The 22714-nt window shown below is 44.3% G+C and overlaps 1 protein-coding gene across 1 annotated transcript in view; it reads left to right on the forward strand.

Moving 5' to 3' along the window:
* The window catches only part of PDE6D (phosphodiesterase 6D, cGMP-specific, rod, delta), a 64902-nt gene extending 42481 nt beyond the window's left edge, over positions 1-22421 (forward strand). The window contains exons 2-5 of the mRNA XM_006893479.1: positions 17456-17544; positions 18286-18411; positions 19500-19605; positions 21818-22421. Of these exons, the coding sequence (XP_006893541.1) occupies positions 17456-17544; positions 18286-18411; positions 19500-19605; positions 21818-21899 (403 nt within the window). The 3' untranslated portion in view covers positions 21900-22421. The remainder of the gene's footprint in view (positions 1-17455; positions 17545-18285; positions 18412-19499; positions 19606-21817) is intronic.
* The last annotated feature ends 293 nt before the right edge of the window (positions 22422-22714 follow it).

The following is a 22714-nucleotide window of genomic DNA, read 5'->3' on the forward strand; positions in this document are numbered from 1 at the left end:
CTCTAAAGGGCCCCTTTGGCAGTAGGAAACACATAGACTATTATGGAGATTGATTTTGGAATTTAGATGCACTGTTATCAATTGTGCTTAGCCATACATGTTCATATCCTTGAAGATGTATCATGGAAGTGTTGCAACCAGTAATGTTAATGCTCATCCACGGCTCTTCTGGGAAGATCTAAATCGTTGAAGCGTCCTCCTTTGTTTCCAGCTGAGAGCTGGGGCCTGTCAGTCCTGTCAGCCACGAGGCACGGGGACCTGATGGGGGCCACCTTGGCCAAGTGTCCTTCAGAGCCACACTTAAAGCAAGTGAGTGGGAGCTTCCTCTCTACTCCCTTGCCTATCTGTGGCTCTCATCTGTGACACTGTCTACTGAAGTGGCCCAGCTTTCCACAGTGGAAGCATAAATTAGACCTTTTATGGCCTTTTTATCTAAACATAATTCTGAAATAAAAATTGGGAAAACAAACTGTAGAAAAACTAACTTTGACTGTGTATATACAAAATGCCCTAAATCTAATCACTTACCAACTATTTGTCCTTATCTCATTCTTCTTAGCTCTGTTACTAGCTCCTCAAAAGTAAAATCTCTAAATATGTTGTTGTTGGGTTTTTTACTTTTTGTTGTGATTTGGTAAAAGTTCACAGTGTGTTGGTTTTCCAGGCAACAGTTTTGCACACACTTTGTGACATTGATTGTAAGCCCAGCAGTTAGCAGCACCTGGATTCCTGTTTTTTCCCAGGGTTCCCCAGGTCCGTCTGCCCTTTCCTTTCCCCTACTGCCTTCCGAGCTTCTTCCTTGGGTGACTCTCTTCTCATTGATTGTTCTAAGGAGTGAGTACCTCATTGGTATTTTTGTTCACCTCACAGTCTATGTTACTGAGTACTTTTGGAATATTAGAAGGTTTTACTTTGTGATTATGACTGGAACCTCCAGCATTTTGCTGTTGACTCAAGGAGAGGAAATAACCTCTGCCCTCAGGAAGCCTGTTGACACAAAGAGAGTAACAGTGGATTCTGACCTAAGGTGACCCACGTGCAGAGAGAACTGTACTCTAGAGTTGTCATGATTGTGAGCTGTTATAAGCAGATCACTTGGCCCTTCCTCGAACCACCACCTTTAAGTTAGTGCTGGACTGCTTAATCATCCTTCCCCGAACAAAGACTCCTGTAATCAAATGATAGAGATAGTAACTCCGATGAGAAGGACTCGTTAAAGCACTACAGAAGTGAGGGAAGTGCAAGAAATCAGACAAGGAAACCAAGAAAGAGCATTGGGGAGGGTCCTTTTGGGGGTAGATGCTTATTTTTATTTTTATTTTTTAAATTAAGACTCAATGAGGCTTCTCATAGATGCTTATTTTTAAATGTTGAACCTTCAGTGGAAGTCAATGCCTATTAATGATGGGCTGCAAAATATTTGTAAACTCTCACTCAAATAGATTCTTCTAACAAATCTTGATTAGTTAAGAAATAGAGATTTATAGTCTACTTCAACCAGGAAGTACGCATGTGTGGCCTGGCTATTCTGCTCCTCTGTTTAAAGAAGCCAAGCACTTCTGCCTTCGGTGAACTGAAACCAGATGACCCCAGAGTTAATGTAGCAAAAGCTCCTGCACGGACAGTAATCTGATTAAATTCAAGACCATGTTGAATCCAGTCCTTCAGGGGGAAGATACCGCATATTCAAGTGAGAAGGCACCTAGGCCTGCACCATCACAAAGAAGCGCTCCCGAGGAAAGAAAGGCCGTCAGCAGCGCCAAGAAGCGTTCTTCCCGCAAAGCTGTGTGTGCTTTGATTTTGAGTAATAGTTTCAAGTTTTCGAAAATTACCAAAGTTTATATATGCCGTGAATCCTAAGTCTTTCCCTCTCCAATTTTTTTTCCATTTAAAAATGGGTCTATTTTTTTCAAAACTCAGATGAAAAACTAAATTATATATTAAAAGAACAGGGAGCCCCACCCACCAAGAAGGCTATGGTTTAAAAAGAGAAAACAACAGGTGTTGGCAAGGATGTGGAGGAATTGGAACCTTCATCTGCTTGCTGGCAGATTGTAAAAGAGTGCAGCTGCTGTAGAAACAGTATGGCAGTTTCTCAAAAAGTTAAACATAGAATACCATCTTTGTAGTGGTTGTACGCTGTCTAGTTCCAGCTTGTAGCAGCCCCGTAAAACAAGGGAGAACTGCCTCAGGAGATTTTCAAGGCAGTGATCTTTACAAGAACAGACGTCAAGACCTTTTCTTCTGTGGCGCTGCTGGGGGATTTGAACTTTTGGCCAGTCGTCCATTCCACCTTCAGGGATCCTTATGATTACCCTATGTCTCCAACAAGACAGGCCCATATTGGCCATTATACCTAAAAGAATTGAGAGCAAGAACACAAAGACACTTGTACACAAACAGGGTTTGTTACAGGGCTATTTGCAGCAACCAAAAGGTAGAGACATCTGTCATCAAATAAATGGAATACAAAATGCATACAATTCAGCCATAAAGTGAGATGAAATACTGATACATGCTACCACATGGTTGAACCCTGGAAACACCATGCTGAGGGAAATAAGGCCTTTGCAAAAGGACTGAATATTTTTTAAAAGGGCTGGATATGACCTCACTTGTCAGAAATGTTGAGACTAAACAGGCTTATTTGTTGGTAGGGGTTTCAGAGGCCTGCTGTTTCAGAAGTGGAGGATCATTCCTTCTTCCTAATCTGTCTTCCTCAGGGACCATCATGGGTGACCCCTCTGGCATCTGACACACCAGTGGCATAGCTGTTAGCATTACAGCACCCACAAGTTACCTCAGTGTGGCAAACTGACAGACAAATGCTATCTTAATCGGAACTTTGATAAATAGAATACAGATACCCAAAGCTACAAAGTAGTGAGCAACATGAAGCCCCACAACAAACTGACCTAAGTCTCACAGTTTGGGAGGCTCCGGGTCCAAATCCGAGCTCTAGGGAAGGTTCTCTCTCTCCGGTAGTTCTGAAGGAAGGGCCTCGCCTCTGACCTTGTGCTCCTGGACCATTTTCCGATGACTTAGCATCTCTGCCCTTCCATCTGAAGTGCACAGCTGGTATAACAGGATAATGTCCCAGGTGGGGGCAGTGTCTAGACTGGATCTGGTGTACAGGTGCTCCTCAGGCCAGAAGGGGAAACAGATGGAAGATCCTTCTTCCTTACCACTCCTTGTCTGCTATAAGCCCAGGAGCTGTCAGCGAGGCCTTCAACCTGAGTGAAGATGGAGGAGACAGGTGTTTCCTAACAACGATGGCAACTAACAAGAACAAGCAAGTGGGTGGTGTTAATGTGCCATCAAGTCGCAACTTATAGTGACCCTATGCACAATAGCTCTGAACCCTGCCCTATCCTGAGCCGGTCTCACCGTCTCTGACACACCTGCCCCCGTTACCCTAGTTATTGTGTCTATCCATCTCGTTTGAGGTCTTCCTCTCCTGCACCGTCGCTCCACCGCTTCGAGCATGATATCCTTCTCCTAGGACCAGTCCCTCTAGGCAACATGCCCAAAGTATGTGACGTGGATCTTCACAATCCTTAGCTCCAGACCTGTTTGTTCTCTTAGCAGTCCATGGTACATTCAGTACTCTTCTCACACCACTACTCAAAGGCATTGCTTCTTCTTCTGCTGTCATCCATATTCATTGTCCAGCTCTCTAATGCATAGCAGACCATGGCCTGGATCAGGTACATCTTTGTCTCCAGACTGACATCCTCTGTGTGTAGAGACCAAAGTTTATTAGTAGTTCAGGGCAGGTGAGAGGGAGGAGGATTTATTGCTTAGTGCCTGTTAAGGGTGATGGGGAAATCTGGACATGTGATAATTAATGTCATTGACTATACATGTAAAAAGTACCAAATTGACAAATGTTTTGTTACATATACATTTACCACAATTTAAAGATAGTGGCAGGAGCGTTTACAGGTTTTAAGCTGAGAAGTAAGACAGTGGCAGTAATATTTAAGTCAGTGTTCTGGCAGTCTACAGGTTTAGTCAGAGAAACAAGTTGTTAGGTGCCATTGAGTTGACAATTCAGCAACATTACAAACAGATCTGAACCCTGCCCTATCCTGTGTTGTCCTTATCATCTCTGATATACACGAGCCCATTGTTACAGTCACTAAGTCAGTCTGTCTTGTTGAGGACGACCCTATCTTTCACTGACCCTTTGCCTTTCCAAGCATGATGTCTTTTTCCAAGGATTGGCTAGTCCTAACAACATGCCCAAAATATGAGAGAAACTTCACCACCCTTTCCTCTAAGAAGCACCCTGGTTGCACTTCCTCCAAGACATTTGCTTGTTCTTTGGCAATGCATGGGACATTACTGTTCTCACACCACAGTTCATAGGCCTCTATTCTTCCTCTGTCATCCTTAGTTATTGTCCATCTTTCAGATCCAGAACAGGAAATCGAAAAGACCTTGGCTTCCATCAGTTACACTTAAGTCTTTATACCAATGTTAACCTTGCTCTTTATACTCTGGAGATGTCTTTGGTAGATTTTCCCAATGCAGTGTGTCTTTTGACATGCAGACTGCTGACACGAAGTGTTTTGATTGTAGATCAAGGAAGATGAAATCATTGACAACTTCAGTCCTTTCTTCATCTAACAGGATGTTGCCTGTTGGCCCACTTGTGAGGATTTTTATTTTCTCAATGTTGAGATGTAATTCGTATTGAAGGCTGTGGAGTCTTTGTTCTTCTGTAGAAAGTACTTCAAATCCTCCTCAGTTTTAGCAAGCAAGTTGTGTTATTTGCAGGAATGCAAATTGCTGATGAGTCTTCCTCTGAGCCTGTTGCTTCCTTGAGAGTCCAGCATCCTAAACCATGTGTTCTGCATACAGGTTGGACAGCCATGGAGGTAGGACACAATCCTGACACATGAGAAATTTCTCTAAATATGTTGTGATTTTCTGTCCTACCAGACTCTACACACTCACAGATGATTTGAGGGTGGGGGGATTACTTCTTTCCTCTTATATTTCACTTGTTTCTTTTCTTTCTTTATCCCTTTCTCCCCAGTCTCTGAGCTTTCTAAAATATAGCTTAATGGAAGGGGTGAAGTAGAGATTCAATTTCATTTTTATCACTGTTGCCCAATTCTTTACTTATTAGTTTGTCCTTTGACCACTGATTTAAAATTTACCCATTAGTGGGCACAAAATTTCTCTGATCTCATTTCTTAGGTGAACTTTGTGTGCTGTTCACTGGTCTTTCTAATCCTAGCTGGAACACCCAGCATTTTCATTACTGTAACTTCGTGACTTTTGGCTTCTGGATGGATGCTGCTTCCTTTTGTTACTCTTCAGGATTGCTCAGTGATTCTCATACTTTCCATGTTGACTGTGGAATCAATTTATACGATTTTAAAAATCCACCAATCAATAAGTAGTTATTGAACTTGTACTAAATTTACAGATTAATTGATAAAGTATTACATTATCTTTCTATTTATTCCTTTCCACTTACCTAAGATGTGTTTTATAACCCAATGTGGATGAAGAATAGTGTGAAACAATAGATACGAACTTTGTAAGCTAACTGATATAAAAGAAAATAATTTTTTTTAAAGATGTATTTTATGTCACTCGGGACTTTTTCTCTGATATAGCTCATCATTTTCTTGCTGTTTCTTCTAAGTATTTAACACAGTTCAGGTCCACCAGCTGCTCCACTGCACAACGATGGGCAGTCTCCTCCCAGGTGATTTTCTGTCTCTGAAATCCCGCTGGAAGGTTACTGTGGGCAGTTTCACCTCAACAGTACACAACAGCACGTTTATAAGAAATTTTTATGTGTATTAATTTTGAGCCACTGTACTTACTTGCTTATTACTTACAGTAGGTTTTCCAGATGTACAGTGATTTTTTTTTGCAAATGATAGTTTTCCTTCTCTTTGAACTTTATGTTTCTCTGTGTTGTAATCATATTGCCTAGTATCTCCAGAAAAACGCTGAATAGTAATAGTGCTTTTCTGCAAAGAAAGTAGCCTTGATGGCGTGGTAGGTTAAGCACTGGGCTACTAACTGAAAGCCTGGCTGTTCAAACCCTCCAGCTGCTTTATGGGGGAAATAGGTGGCAGTCTGTGTTCAAAAAGATTTACCAGCCTCCCAGACTCTATGGGGCAGTTCTGCACTGCTCTGCTCCACTCCGCTCTGCTCTGCACTGCTCTGCTCTGCACTACTCAGCTCTCCTCGGCTCTGCACTGCTCGGCTCTGCTCTGCACTGCACTGCTCGGCTCTGCACTGCACTGCTCGGCTCTGCACTGCACTGCTCTGCACTGCTCGGCTCTGCACTGCTCCGCTCGGCGCTGCTCTGCTCTGCTCTGCTCTTTTCTGCACTGCTCTGCGCTGCGCAGCTCTGCACTGTGCGGCTCTGCGCGGCACTGCTCTGCTCTGCACTGCACTGCTCTGCTCTGCATGACACTGCTCTGCACTGCACTGCGCTGCTCTGCTCTTTTCTGCACTGCGCTGCTCTGCTCTTTTCTGCACTACTCTGCACTGCACTGCTCTGCTCTGCTCTTTTCTACGCTGCGCTGTGCTGCTCTTTGCTGCGCTGCGCTGCGCTGCGCTGCACTGCACTGCTCTGTACTGCTCTGTTCTGCTCTGCCCTGCTCTGCTCTGCTCTGCACTGCACTGCACTGCTCTGCTCTGCTCTGCTCTGCACTGCACTGCTCTGCTCTGCACTACACTGCTCTGCTCTGCACTGCACTGTTCTGCTCTGTTCTGCACTGCCCTGCTCTGCAGGGTCCCTTTGGGTTGGAATCGATTCAGCAGCAGTGAGGTGTTAGTCAGCATACATACCTGTCTTCTGACTCTGTAGGAATGGTGACTACAGTTCCTCTACCAGCTCCAGTCATGATTAACTTAACACGGGGCAGATGCAGTCTTCATTACTCACCGTTTCTAAGGTTATTCTCTTCTTTGAGTATAATGTCTCTTTTCATTCACTAGTTTAAAAGCCTATATTCCTTCTCCATCTCCTAGCATTCATTCAGGCCTACAGTTTTGCCTATCTAAAGCCCATGATGAAGGAAGAAGTTCAAGCTGCTCTGAAAGAATTGGCAAAAAAATAAGACTTCAGGAATTGATGGCATACCAATTGACATATTTCAACAAATAGAGGCTGCCCTGGATGTGCTCAGTAAGTTGTGCCAAGAAATCTGGAGGACAGCCAGCTGGCCAACTGACTGGAAGAGATCGATATTTGTTCCCATTCCAAAGAAAAGTGACCCGACTGCATGCAGAAATTATCGAACAGAATCGTTGAAAGTACAAGCAAGATTCTGCTGAAAATTATCCAAAAATACCTGGAGCAACACGTCAACAGAGAACTGCCAGATGTGCAGGCTGGGTTTTGAAGAGGTCGTGGACTAGGGATTTAAAGCTAACGTTAGATGGATCTTGGCTGAAAGCAGAGAGTACCAGAGGAATGTCTATCTGTGTTTCATTGACTATGCAAAGGGTTTTGACTGTGAATCACAACAAACTGTAGCTAACTTTGAGGAGAATGGGAATCCTAGAACATTTGCTTGTGCTTATGCAAAACCTGTACTTGAACCAAGAGACAGTCATCAGAACAGGAAGGAAAGGAGACACTGCATGGTTTAAAATAGGGAAAGGTGTCCACGAGGGATGTATTCTGTCTCCATACCTTTTCAATCTATATGCAAAACAGATCATCCAGGATGCTAGGCTTTAGGAGGGGAAATATGGCATCAGGATTGGAGGAAGATTCATCAACAACCTTCATTATCCAGGTGACACAACTCTGCTTGCAGAAACTTAGGAGGACCTGAAGCACTTGCTGCAGAAGGTCAAGGACTGCAGCCTTCAATACAGATTGAAGCTCAGCATCTAAAAAACAAAGATTTTCACCACTGGGCCGATTGGCAGCACCATAATGGATGGTGAAGAGATTGAGATTGTTAACAGTTTTAGTTTGCTTGGCTCCACAATCAACACTCTTGGTACCAACAGCCAGGAAATCAAGAGACAAATTGCATTGGGAAAGTTATCTGTCAGGGATCCCTCTAGAGTAATGAAGAGCAATGACATTAGTCTGTAGACTAAAGTACACCTGATCCAAACCATAGTCTTCCCAATTGCTTGCTATGTGTCAGAGAGAAAGAGAATTGATACCTTTGAGCTGTGGTGCTGGAGAAGAGTGCTGAATATACCATGCTAGGAGAACAAACAGGTTTGTCCTGGAGAGGATGAAACCAGGCTGCTCCTTGGAGGCAAGGATTCCGAAGCTTTGTCTGACACACTTTGGACATGTTACAAGGAGGGACATCATGCAAGAGAGGAAGACCCTCAATGAGATGGATAAATTCAGTAACTGGGTTAATCGAGTTAGGTGTGTCAGAGACAATAAGGTTGGCACAGGATAGAGCAGGGTTTAGGGCTCTTGTACATAGGGTCACTATGAGTTGCAAGCAACTCGACAGCATATAACAACAACAAAGCCCATAAATTCACAATACACAAGAATGAGCAAACTAAGGGACACTTGAATGCTGATGGATGAAAGAATTAAAAGCTGTATTTAATTTGTGTATTGCTTTAAGAAGCCATCAGCTTTGTCATAGGAGGAGGTAACCTGTGGCTGAAATCAGAATCAGCACTAGTTAGACCAATGTGGTAGATATAGAAATGCTAAAGATTTCTGTATTTTTAGTCTCTTTATAAAATAAGTTGTTTTTTATTTCATTAAGGAAAAAAAATGCCCTAGTTTTAAACATTTTAACAGTATCAAAAACTCACTTTGAAACATGAACATCTTGAAAAAAGAACAACCTCAGACCTCCCCAGAAAAGATTCTGATTCTGCAACTCTGAGACAGGTCCTGGAAGTGGAATTTTTAATAAGAGCATCAAACGAGTTTTTCAGAAACATTGGATTTAAAGAAGGGAAATAAGTTATGAAGTTATTAGGGAAAAAAATATAAACCGAACCAGCTTAACAATAAGGGCCAACTGATAGGGAAAATACATTTTCTAGAGTAACTCAAAACCAAAATCTGTCTCATTCCGATTTTAGTGTTTATATTTCAGTCCTGAGTCCTGTGTTGTTAGAATGTTGGTAAAGTAGAAAACCAGAAGAAATTTAATTTTATTGCAATGCTAGAAAGTAAAGAAGCCATTCCTTCCTTTACTTTGTTTTTCATTAAAATAGCCAGATATTTTAAATACTTCATCTGTCATACTTTGGACATGTTGCTAGGAGAAGCTATTCCTTGGAAAGGAATATCATACTTGGAGAAGTGAGAGGGTTAGTAAAAGAAAGACTCCAGTGAGATGGATTGACACCGTGACCATAGCAATGGGCACAGGTATGTCAGAGATTGTGAGGATGGCATGGGGTGGGACAGGGTTCAGGTCTGTTGTTAGAGGGTCGCTATGAGTCATACTCAGTTCAGTGGCACCTAACAGCAGCAGCAACAGCTATCTTTATCTAACATTTGGTATACAAGTACTTAGAAGCACAGCAGTGGAATCACATCTTACCTTTGCTCACACAAATGAGCGTGAGGGAAGGGATTCATGGATGAGCAACACGAAAGACTGAAGCCAACTTTTCTTGGAATTAAGTTTGACTGAATCCAAACCAAAATAAAAATATAAATCAATATGACCAAGCTTTCACTTACTTCTCTTGGTGAAGATTTTAGAACATTTAAGATCATTTGTAGGGGTTTTTAAAGAATTTAGTTGTTGTGAAAAAAGTTTGTATTTAGAATTAGCCAGCTGGACTCGGTTTAGATGATCCCAATTTTGTTGGCAACATCCAGAGCATCAGAGTCAGGAGCAAGTTGAACACGGGCCTTCTCTCCCTCAGGCCTGATCAAGGTGCTGACCTTGGCCACATCAATGTGAGCTTCTTTACAGCTTGTTTGATTTAGTGCTTGTTGGCCTTGACATCCACAATGAACAGAAGTGTGTTGTTCTTTTCTTTTTCATGGCTGCCTCAGTGGTCAGGGGAAACTTGATGATGGCATAGTGGTCAGGCTTGTTTCTCCTGGAGACACTCTTCTGGAGGTATTTGGACTGCCTTCTCAGCATCTGTGCAGCTCTTCGTTTTTGGTGTGGCTATAGATGTCCTTCTTGGCCTTTAAGGCCTTTGCTTTGGCCTTTGTTTTGGGAGGGGCAGGGGCTTCCTTCTTCATTTTTGGCTCCATCTTTATAGAAAGGCTAGAAAATTCTTAATGTTCCACAAGAAATTAGTTCTGTATTTTTTCCCTTTTTCCAATTCAATCATAAGTAATTCTATAATAATCTCCTACATTTGTGTCCTATTTTATCATTTGTAAAGCAATTTTTACACATTTCATATCCTCCAACAAACTGGTGGGAGCAGGGAAACAGCGATAAATGATTCCTCAAGATCACACAGCTGAATGTGGCAGATCCCACCTCTAGCCATGGTGTCCCGCTCTCAAACCAAGTGTCTTAAGGGGACTCCTCCCTCTTAGCTTTCTCTACAACTAACCTGCAGCCTGCGTGTTCCTTAGAGAGAAGGATTGCAGAACTCTCATGTGCTTTAGACATAGTGGTGGTGGTGGTGGTGGTGAGGTTGTGTGCCAGTGACTCACAACCAACTCATAGCTGACCCTCCAGCAGCCTTTCAGAAGCTGTAAGTCTCACAGGAGGAAATTGCCCATCTTTCTCCTGCAGGGCAGCTGGTGGAGTCAAATTGTGTACCTTTGGGTTGAGAGCACAGCTCCTTACCCCTAGACCACCAGAACTGCCTTTGAATATGGTAAAATAGAGAGTTTGCCAACATAGCTGCAGCAGTTCAAACCTAGCAGTGGTTGTCAGAGTAACACAGGGCCCAGCAGTGTGTTGTGTTGTGTTGTGTTGTGCGTGGGGCCAGTGTGAGTTGGGACCAGTGCCATAGCACCTAATAACAGCATGCACTGATATGCCCTGTCATCTTTTATCTCATCATCCCAAGCCTAAAAGAGTCCCTGAGAAGTAGATGTGGGCACCTTAGACCAGTATTCATGCAGATCACTTCATGTTGAAATATTTTTATTCTTTAATTTTTTAACTTAAAATTATTCATTCCATGTTAGAATTTGAATTTAGCTAAATTTATAATAAACTGAGCTATTATAAATAATTGAATAAATAAATGATAGAAGAAGAGACACATCTGCAGTGCTGAACTCTGAGTAGTTCTGTGGCCCAAGGAACTCTAGTGACACTGTGGTTAAGGCGTTTAGCTGCTAACCGAATTCAAACCTGCTAATCCCGCTCTAGGGGAGAGATGAGGCCGTCTCTTCCGTAGAGACCTCCCCTTTGGAGCCCTAAGGGACGGTTCTGCTCTGTCCTGCATCTTCACTCTGAGGGCCCTCAGTGGGGGCTTTGCACATACTGCCTCCAGAGGACGCGGTGTGCAGCAGGGAGGCTGGTAACTAGCCTGCAGAGGCCTCAGTGGGCGACCCTGGTTGGCATCGCATGTGCAGGCAGCAGGCCTTGCCTCTCATGGCTTCTTTGAATCAAGCAATTCATATTTTTTAAATGTCTCAACCACTGAAATGTTCAGTCTTCCTCCCCCATCTGTAAATTTGTCCATTCTGTGAAAGCCACTAACCGTGGGGATATTAAATTGAGAAGGCCTGTGTGGGATCTCATCCCCACAGTTCCTGGACCCGTCTTTGAGATCTGATTTGCACATGACATGTCCGTTTCTATCTGTTTCCCAGGTGTTCCCTCCCATACGTGTCTTCCTGTGTGTCCTTTGTTTCTGTTCTCTTGGCCGTCTCTTCTTCCTACTTTCAACACGCTTCCTCTCCCCTAATCTCTTTCCTCCTCTCCTCCTTAACTGACCAGTCAGATACAGCCGTATACACATCACCCCAACATACGTACTCTAAGACTCATGTTAACCGTTTTAAGGTTCATTAAAACTCCCAGAGCCACAATGAATGAATGAATGGAAATCCACATTCTCTATAAACTTTCATTAACATTTCAATTAAAATAAAAGGAAGAAAAAAATCCAAAAAACTCCCAGAGCCAGATATCCATTCTAGGTGATCCTTATTGTTATAAAATGTTTTCATTCCTGTTTTCCCATCTCCCATATTCACAGCTCTCAAAGACATCACCCTAGTACCCCATTCATCTGACTGGTTTATTCCTATCCCTAAGACCTTCCACTCCACTGCCCACCTCATGCTAAAACATTGAGCTCCACCTAAGTAATTCTAGACATGTCCCTCCTTGGTAATTCTAGAAGGACTTATGGAGCCTTCCATGTTGAGCCAAGTGTCTCTCAGCATTTCTTCATATGTATCTTCCCTCACTTCCTTTTTTAACTGTCCCAAGGTGTGGTACTTTGCAAACTATTGATTTCTCTCTGAAGCTTATTTTTAGCATGCTTTTACATATTAGTACTTCTTCATGACTCCAGGGTCCAAATCAGAGGGTGACAGGGCCAGCTCCCCTAGCAGCAGCAGGCTTCCTGGAGCGAAGGAGATACTGAAATAATGAAGTCATTGTGTTCCTTCACGCTCATCCTGTATGTAAGTCACTAGGGAGCTTTGAAATGAGAAAAGACCTGGCTGACCCAGAAGGTGCTGGTATTTATAGACAGTTCTCCTGCCCCTCCTTTAAAGCCTGTCCACCTAATCCTTTCCTCACAATTGGAAGTGACTTGGCCTTTGAGTCTTAAAACTAAGGTGTTCTTTTGCTCTGAAATATCTGACTTGCAAAAAACTATGAAAACAAAAATGCACTGCCCGAATCTGTCATCAAAGCTGGCCTTTCATCCCTAACATTTCTAACCAAATTTGTTTCCCTGTGACACCCAGTTTTTTGCATTGTTATTGACACCTGACTTAGCTTTTAATTCTTTGTGCTCCTAGATTTTCATGATTTGTGCTCTTAGATTATCATGAATCTGCATATTTTATAGTTTAGAACATACTTCCCAGATGTATGTGTGTCCCTCTCATGAACTAAGAGCCTTTCTTTTCACTTGTAAAATTAGAGAACTTGGAGGTCTTAAGTAGCCCTCATCCCAATATCCTTGATAGAGTTACCCTAATTTTGTATTATTTGTTGAACATGAAAACCTTACAGATCATTAGAGTGGTAAAATAGAGTCTATGATTTGAAATGAATGAATGAATGATTAATATAATCAATCATTTTCCAGATTAGGCTCCATTGCCCAGCAATGTCCAGTCATTAAAATGGTTAAGGGTATTTTAAAAAAAATAGATCATCCATTAAGTCTTTAATGTGATTCTTTATAAAGAAAGAGTCATGGGGGTGGGAGTGGCGGAAACCAGGCCTTTGTAATAACCTTTCTTCCTTGTGTGAAATGGCTATGGTTGGAAGTGATTGTTAGTTACCATTGAGTTGACAACAGCTCGTAGTGACCCTAAGAACAACCAACCTGAACCTTGCTTGCCCTGTCCTGCTCCTTCACGCTCGTGTCCATGGTGTAGTCACCATGTCAGTCCATCTCCTTGAGGGTCTTCCTCTCTTCCTCTACTCTCTACCTTTCCCAGTGTGATGTCTTTCTTTAAGGATTAGTCCCAACTGACAATATGTCCAAAGCACGTGAGATGAGCTTTCACCCTCCTTGCCTCTAGGGAGCATTCCAGTTGTATTTGCTCTAAGGCAAATTTGTTTTTTTGGAAGTCCATAGAATAGTCAAAATTATTTGCCAACACCCCAGTTCAAAGACATAGACTGTTCCTCAGCCTTCCTTTGTCATTGTCCAACTTTCAGATGCATAAGAAGCAATTTAAAATACCATGGCTTGGATCAGGCTTTAAGCTAACATCATTGCTCTTTAGGATTTTAGAGAAGTCCTTGACAACACATTTCCCCAATGCAGCATGCCTTTTGATTAATCTTGTTTCTGCCATGAGTGTTGATTGTGGATCCAAATAAAGTAGAATTGCTGGCAACTTTAATATTTTCTCCATCTCTCATGATGTTGTCCATCGATCCAGTGGTGGATGTTGAGATGCAATCCGTATGGAGGGCTGTAGCATTTGATCTTCTGCAGTAAATCCGTCAAGTCTTATTGATTTTCTTCAAGCCGGGTTATGTTGCCTGCATAACAGAGGTTGTTGATGAATCTTCCTCTGATCCTGATGCCACATCCTTCTTCACATAGCACAGACTCTCAGATGACTTGCTTAGCATACAGATTGAATATATAATAAAGGACACAGCCCTGCTGCACATCTTTTTTCATTTTAAACCTTGCAGTGTTCCTTCAGGGAGCTCCGATGGCTTAACAGTAAGAAACTGTGCTTCAATCAGAAAATATGCAGTTCAAATCCACCAGCTGCTCCAGGGAAGAAGGATGGGCTTTTTCCTCCTGTGCAATTTGCTGCCTCTGAAAACCCACCGGAGGGTCAGCTCTCAGCTGCAGCTCCACAGCACACAATAGCGATGTTCTTTTGCTCTGTTCCGACCACAGCTTCTTGGTCTGGGTGTAGGATTCACATGAGCACTATTCAAAGTTCTAGGATTCCCATTCTTTTCAAAGTTAATCTTAATGTGTTATAATTCACCATAGTCGACAACAACCATAACAGCCTAGTGGTAAGAAGCTGGGCTGCAATCCCAAAGGCAATCAGTTTTACTCCACCAGCTGCCCCATGGGAGAAGGATGGACAGTCTCCTCCGTGCAATTTAATGCCTCTAAAAACCTGCTGGGGGGTTGGTTTCCTAGAGGACAGCACACAGAAACAACCATGGAAAAATAAGTTTGGTTCTTCCTCAACATTTCAGGCCTGACCACACTTTTGTAGCTTTCTCCTTCTCTCAAGATGTTTTTATTAATTCACCTGTGTCAACACTGTTTGCCATAAAACCAAGTAGTTAGTGCACTGTGAGTTTTCCTTCCACCTTTGATTTTTCTTTGTCACTAGTCCCTCCCTGCTGTGGAGTTGAATCCTGCTCAGCAGGAAGAGATGGGAGGAGACCACCTGTCAGTCCCCCTCAGAGCTGCTGGGAGGTTCAGATCACCGGAGCCCAAACCTTGGGTTAGCAGCCCGCTCATTGTGGGGCACCCACTGCCTAGCTCTGGGGAGCACTTCCCTGCTGGTGTTAAGGTTTAGTTTAAAATTCATTTGTCTAGGTTTTCTGTATTTCTCAGTAATGGGACCTGAAAAGTTCCCCTAGTTATATAAATTCACTTTCAATGTAAACATATTTGATATCAATGAATTTCCCCGGGCTTTCTGACGTGGGCTGGACCCTAGCCTGCAGGCTTGCCGATGAGCTGTTATCTTGGGATCGTCTGCAGTCGTGCTGGAAACTCCCTCACCTGTCTCTTTAGATCCCGTACATCTTTGATGCCTTGTCGTTTTGATGGAGAACACCATCATTTGCATCTAAAGGGGGGTTTTGGTTTGTTTGTTTGCTTTTTAATTTGAAATAATTTTTTTCATTTTATTCTGCACTAAAGTGCACCTAATCCAGGCCATGGTCTTCACAGTTACTTCTTATGCTTCAGAGAGCTGGACAGTGACTAAGGATGACAGAAGAAGATTTGATGCCTCGTCAGATTTTGGCCGTGGTCATGATTACTGCCCTCCCTCTCAAACTCCTCTTTCATCGACCGTGTTCTACAAGTTGCTGTGATGTGGCTTGGACACTTGCGGGAACTTTCAACCTGGGGAGTCTTCTTTAATTCATTCATCAATGGTGTACTCTCCTTCCTAGACCTCTTACCCTGCCTTCCAGCTCCTCTGTCTTTCTGCTCTTCTTACCTGGCCTTCGGTTCTGCTTTGGTTTGATTTCTGAGTGTGCCGTGGCTCAGTCCTCATGTTGTCTAGTTCTGCTATCACAGTGCTTATTTTCCAAGAGGTTTTGTTGTTGAACTCTGAATGGATTTTTTGGGGTTGGTTTTTTTTTTCTTTTTATTTTATTTGTGTGTGTGCACCATCGAATTGTATCTGACTATACAGGAGGTGGTTATCCCTCCTTCTCCAGCAGAGCATCTGGTGGATTCAAACTGCATACCTCTGGGAATGCAGTGCAGCTTCTTGCCACTAGGCCACCAGAGCTCCCTTGAATGTTTTCTTTTTAATTGGTATTATTACCTCTTGGAACAGCATGCCTCTGGAAACTCTGTGAACTTTGATAAATGGCAATAGTTGTAGAGGGGCTTCAGGCCTTTTGTCCATGGGGTTGCTATTAGTCATTCTCAACTTGACAACAATCAACAACAACACAACTATTGCCTCACTTATTATATCAACGAATAGTACAGAAACTAGAAAATAGAACTTCTAAAATTGGAAGTCATTTTCTGACGGTAAGAGGTAGCAGTTGTCAACCTCTCAGCCTCAACCCACAGAAGAATCAGAAAATATGCAAAATCCAAATGTTTCTGTAGTACCTCTAGAGTTATGTCCCTTTTTGCCTTTCTGGGTTTTTTTGTGTGGGTTTTTTTTGTTTTGTTTTGTTTTGTTTTTTCATTTTTAAGAATCTGTGTCTTCCTCCCCACGTCGTCATCAGCTGGTCGTGCTGTGGTGGCTTCTGTGTTGCTCTGAGACCAGCAGCGATACCATCCGATGTCCAGGCCCCAGCAAGGTCCCTCATGGTGGCTGGGTTCCACTGGAGTCTCAGATAAAGAGAGTGACAACAAAGACCTAACTACCCCTTTCTAAAAATTAGCTAATGAAAACTCTGTGCGTCACAACAGAACATTGTGCAGTAAAGCACTGGAAAGTTAGCTGTTGGCTCGGAAGGTGCTCTGAGTTCACAGGGCCACAGCGCTGGCTCAGCTCTACCAACAAGCTCATGAACCCAACGCAGGGATGGGGTCTTGTCATCTGTCACATGAATTGCCGTGCACCAAAGCCAGCATGGTGGCTACTACAAAAACTTTCCTCTAGTCTTTATTATTTCCTCTGAATTGTATGTTCCCCCTTATTTTGTTTTGATGTATTTTTCATCGTACATGTTTTCTTTGTATTTCTGGTGATCGTTGATCTTTTCATTTTACAGCAGGACATTAAGAAGCTCTGTGAAAGCTCAGTGCCTGTGCCAAAAGCTTACAGACTGTGGCTTTCCCTACAGGTGACCTGCCTGACCCATTGCCGTGGGAGCTCTCTGCTGTTGAAGCCTCTCATCAGGGTTGGTCAGAATCTGATAGGGAATTGGAAGTTTTGCACTATTGGTTTTCTGCTCCTTCCGTGTAATTTCGAGTTGCATCCAGCCTTTGGGTTCTGTTATTGTAGATGAAGACATCTCGTCTAGGCCTCTCCCTCTTTGGCTCTCTGTTATGCTCGCCTTCACATCCTTATCTGCTTGCACAGCATTTAACAGTGTGACAGACATGGCTAAAAGTAAACAAGGGTTGCTAGGAGCCAGTCTACGACACCTAGAACGCAAAGAAAGGGTCACTATCAGTCTATCAGTGCCTCCTTTTTCCTTAATTACATGATCAGAAATTGGATGAACCTTCGGGATGCTGAGACAGGAAAGATCCTCTGGCAAGGAACAGAAGATCTGTCCGTCCCTGGAGTGGAGCATGAAGGTACTTCTGTCCTCCATCTGCAGGAGGAACCAGGCCTGCGCTCTGTGGTGCCGACCTGGTGCTGGGTGAGGCTCTGTACTGAACGGACATGCACGAGCTTCTTGAAGTTTCTGGATCCTGCCTTATTTGTTTCCCCTGCTCCCTAAAACTCACTTGTGTAGAAAGTTTATCATTAGTCCACGCACAAAGATATAAATGAAGATGGCAACCATAATGAGAATTTGCACATTACCTCCCTGAAGGGAAAAAGCAAAGAGTTAGATTAAAACAGACTAGAGAGAGAGTACAGATTCCACTCCTTTACTGATTGCCTCCGAGTCCGTCCTACTCATCCTGGAGGACAGAGGACTGATGGGTAGGCTTTCTGAGGTTCTGAGGCTGGCGAGTTTAGAAGCACACAGCCTTCTCTCTGAGCAGCTGCCTTGTCTGACCTGCCGGTCTTTCAGTTATACACCACGGCTTAACCCACTGTACTCCCTTCGCTCCCGGAGAGGACGGTAGAGGCCTAGAACAGGTGTTCCTTGAAGATCTTCCCATCAGATACAGTTGGGCTGTTGGGAACTTCTGCCTCCACGTGCAAAACAAAGGATAGCTACCTACTCCTGTTAACTTTCAGTTTATCTCATTTAAGTGGGAGCTTAACACATAGGACATGTTCTCTAAGTCAGCTGGTAGAAACTCCAAGCCCTAGGTCATTGCCTTTCATTGCAAATGGCTTCAATGGTTGCGTTTCTCTTACAGCTCGTGTTCCCAAGAAGATTCTCAAGTGCAAGGCAGTCTCTCGAGAGTTGAACTTCTCTTCAGCAGAGCAGATGGAGAAGTTCCGCCTGGAACAAAAAGTGTACTTCAAAGGGCAATGCCTGGAAGGTATTCAGGCCCCAGACTGGTGGGGACAGAGGCAGGGCCCTGGACCACAGTGTGCTCTGACAGCATTCAGTTCACAGCTCACATTCTGCAGCCTGCAAGATTGGGGGCCCCAGTGAAAACAAAGCCAACAGCAGGAATGTGGCCCCCTCAGAAGGGATTCTGATGCCAGGAGCGGGGTTGTTGGTGCCGCTTTGTCACTGGCTGCCCTCTGTGGCTGTCTCAGTGCCCTGCAGATTTGACTGGAAGCTAAGAGCACGCATCTGTATTTCAGAGCTAAACCACAAGAGACAAAGGCCCATCTGTGCATCTGCTTATCCTTTACACCGCCTGCTTCCAAAAAACGCTTACTGTTTCCTGTTGGGGTCCTAGTCTGTTAGGCCCCAAAACACAAGAAGGGAGCCTCAGGTCTGCTTTGGAGGACAGCCTGAGGGGGAAGTCTGTGTCTTTCTGTCTCTGTGTTTCTCTCTCTGTGTGTTTCTCTCTCTCTTTTTGTCTTTTTCTCTATCTCTGTCTCTATGTCGCGCTCTCTCTCTCTCCTCTCTCTGTCTCTATATATCTCTGTCTCTCTTTGTCTCTGTCTCTATCTCTCTCTGTCTCTCTGTGTCTCTCTGTCTCTCCTCACTGTCTCTGTCTTTCTCTGTCTCTATCTCTCTCTGGCTCTTTCTCTCTGTGTCTTTCTGTCTCTCTGCACTGTCTCTGTCTCTCTCTGTCTCTCTTTTCTCTCTTTTTGTCTCTATATCTCTGTCTCTGTCTCTTTCTCTCTGTGTCTCTCTGTTTGTCTCTCCTCCCTGTCTCTGTCTCTCTCTCTCTGTCTCTCTCTCCTCTGTCTCTCTCTCTCTGCCTCTCTTTTCTCTGTCTGTCTCTATCTGTCTCTATCTCTTTCTTTCTCTCTGTCTCTCTCTGTTTGTCTCTCTCTCACTGTCTCTGTCTCTCTCTCTCTCTTTGTCTCTATATCTCTGTCTCTATCTCTCTCTATGTCTTTCTCTCTCTCACTGGGCGCTTCATTTGGTGACTCGCTCTGAGGGGAAACACCTTTTCCACTCTGCCATGTGTCTCCTGCTCACACCAGCTTTTCCTTCTTCCTTCAGAATGGTTCTTCGAGTTTGGCTTTGTGATCCCTAACTCCACAAATACGTGGCAGTCCTTAATAGAGGCAGCACCCGAGTCCCAGATGATGCCAGCCAGCGTCTTAACGTGAGTCATTGGGTCCCAGGACACCGTGCATCGGGTTGAGAAGTCAGGCAGTTGGACAAATAGCCTCCCATCCCCCTCAGCGGGCAGGGACCTCAGCTGAGGATGGGGTAACAGTATCCAGGGGTCTCCTCTACTCCAGGTCACTGACTTGTCATATGGGAATGTCAGTTGCTAGAATAGAAGGAGTCCAGAACTTGAGATCAGGTTCTAAATGTCTATTTCTCCCTGAGTAGGTGACATTCTCTAGTTCTCAATGCCTTGGTCTTCTCATCTCTGACCACAGAATCAAGAATTCAATGAGGTCATGTAGAAAGCATTTGGCGTATATGCCACCTCCCAAAAATATTCTAATTTGCCCCTTTCCTGGTTACCGCACTTCTGGAGCCCCTGTCCCTGGTTCAGACTGTCTTTAACAGAATCTGACAATTCTGACGACAGAATTAGTAACATATTTCAGAGAGTAACTTGCCATTTTAGTAGTTGTACTTCCTGCCCAAAGTACAATTAGATTATCCTTTGTCCAAATATATTGTCAATAATTACCCACCTTCATTGTGTCTTAGAAGAATGTGTTCATCTTTCAAATGTTTCTTTAATAGAGCCTATAAAAGTTATTTGCACAGATAATTATGTAATGTTGGGTAATCTCTTTAAACAGATCTCTTGTGAAATGCTAAACCAAATTTGTAAACAGAATTGAGTTATTTTTCAAATACTCAATGGTTTAATTACAGTAGGAGGTGTTTTTGTGTTCTAACAAAGGAAACACTCAAGGCAATGCTTTGGCTGCACCTGGTGGGCTCGACTGTCCCTGTCCCGACAATCACACAGGCCCAGGGGCAGGAGGTCTTTCTGTAGCTGGGAGTTAGAGCCAGCTCCCCACGTCTAACCACAGTTGGCCTATTAGACTCCAAGTACCTGTTTTACCGATGTTATCATTAGTTAATAGCAAAAATGTTACTGTCCTGGGAGAATACAGTGTAGTGTAAAAACCCCAAAACCCACTGCCAGGAAGTGGACTCATAACTGACAGTGCCCCACCGCAGGGCACCCGCGGCTGGCGGGTGTGAGATTCCCCAGCACGGAGCAATCTGGGCCCCTTACAGCAGTGTGTAGTATAGACAGCTATTTCTGAAGGTTTATGAACCTTCATTTGACTTCTGCAGGACCAGGCCTGATTTTTTTTTCTTCTAGGAACTAAAAGTAGTAAATCCATGATAACGTAGTCTAAGCTATGTCTCCTACCTTGTCTGTGAGGAGATGCACTGCTCACGCCAAGGCCACGCCCCTCTGGCGGTTGTAATCCACAGTGGCTCCACAGGAGGAGTGGGCAGCCTCCTGCGTGCCGTTTCCAGCGTCAGAACCCAGTGGAAGCCAGCTGCCAGTTGGTTCCAATTTAACAGCAATGAGTATAAGTAGTTGCCTTATTTCAGCTCAAGACTGGTTAGAGAGGTCAAAGACTCTCATCTTACAAGTGAGAACCCCAAGTTACCACCGGTATCCACGTATCCACCCTCTACCCGCATTGTCGTACACAGTGGAGGCATGGCATTTGGAGACTTTTGGTTGCAGACTATAGAACCAGATTCTGACAAATGTGACTAAACAGGGTTGAACGTGTGCACGTGAGCGACCTCAGGAGATCAGGCGGCAGGAGTCCCAGGTGATTTCTTCAAGGAGCTGCTCAAGAATGCGTGCCCGACCCACGTAACTAGTAGTGCCACTCTTTTGCCAGGTAGAAGAGGTGCTTTCCTGTATGAAAAGTCAAGTACTGTTGCCCAGAGGACAGCAGGTGTATGGCAGGCCAGGCAGGCTCCCCTGTCCACTAGGGCGGGTGTGGTAGGTGTCCAGGAGGGGAACTTCCCTGGGCTGCCCTGCAGGTCTCCGCATGCGACCCAGCAGGCAGGTCCTAGAGCAAGGCAGCAGAAAGTCTCCTTGTCTAGAGAGAAGCACTGTGTGCAGAGCACTAGACTCGGACCTCAGCATGTGTCAGGAGGGGAGATGCACCCCCTGCCCCGCTTCCTGACAAGCCCAGCCACCTCTGTCGGCTGTCAGGTGAACAGCTCACCCCATGTGGCAGCAGATTGTAATGTCCGCTCGCCGCAGTGCCAGGCGGGGTGAATGTCCATGAGCCAGCCCAGCCTGGCAGAAGCCACTTTGCAGAAATGCATCCTCGTGGCCTCATGCTCTCTCTGCTTCTCCTTTCTTACAGTGGGAACGTTATCATAGAAACAAAGTTTTTTGACGATGATCTTCTTGTGAGCACGTCCAGGGTGAGACTTTTCTACGTTTGAGAGAAGAACATGTGTGCATTTCAAGAATTTGGGGTTTTGGGGGGAGGAGGAAACTGTTTACTTCTGTCCTCCACACATTTGGTTTTTGACACTCCCACCTTAATTCCCTCTGCGGCAAACCCACCCGCGGCCACCAGGGGACCAGCTCTGAGTAGGCAACCAGATGGCTGTTTTTCCACCCAAACAGCCTTCTTCCACTGACCAGACGCAACATCCCAAGCAGTCCAGGTCAGGGAGGGGTGACCTGACCCCTTCCTGGTGCACGCACAGGGGACAGAAACAAACCACAAGCCGGTCCTGCCCCTGCCCTGCCCGCTCCTTGGGCCGCCAGGCTGGCTGCTCACCTTCCTTCGGCCCCTAGTTATGGAAAATTTCATGTTCCTGACCTATGTTTAGTTTTTTTCCCCCCATTTCTATTTCATACATTCTCTACATTTAACTTGTAAAATAGACTGTGATATTATTATTACGTAATATAATTAAAACATTAATTAAAATATTCCTACAGTCTTTAGCATGGCAGTGCTTTCATCTCTCCTTTTCTGGAAAAAGAGTAAGACATGTAATGGGGAAATTCCTTTATAACGTCCTAGGCCCCTCCACCCTCCACCAGAGATGGCCACCACTTTCCAGAATGTTCGCGTGGTGGCTATACGAGACCCAGGACCTTAGCGTTTGTCTTTAGACACCACACTGGCTGGCTCTCCCACAGTACTCTTGCACCCTGTGCTGCTTCTGTCATCTGGGACTTGTTCCATTTCTTGCAGTGTTCGTGTTTCAGGGGAGTTCCAGGCAGGGTGCAGGGCTAGACTGCT

Source organism: Elephantulus edwardii, unplaced genomic scaffold (genome assembly GCF_000299155.1).
Source record: "Elephantulus edwardii isolate Elephantulus edwardi_28Jun2011 unplaced genomic scaffold, EleEdw1.0 scaffold00127, whole genome shotgun sequence".
NCBI classification, from domain to species: domain Eukaryota; kingdom Metazoa; phylum Chordata; class Mammalia; order Macroscelidea; family Macroscelididae; genus Elephantulus; species Elephantulus edwardii.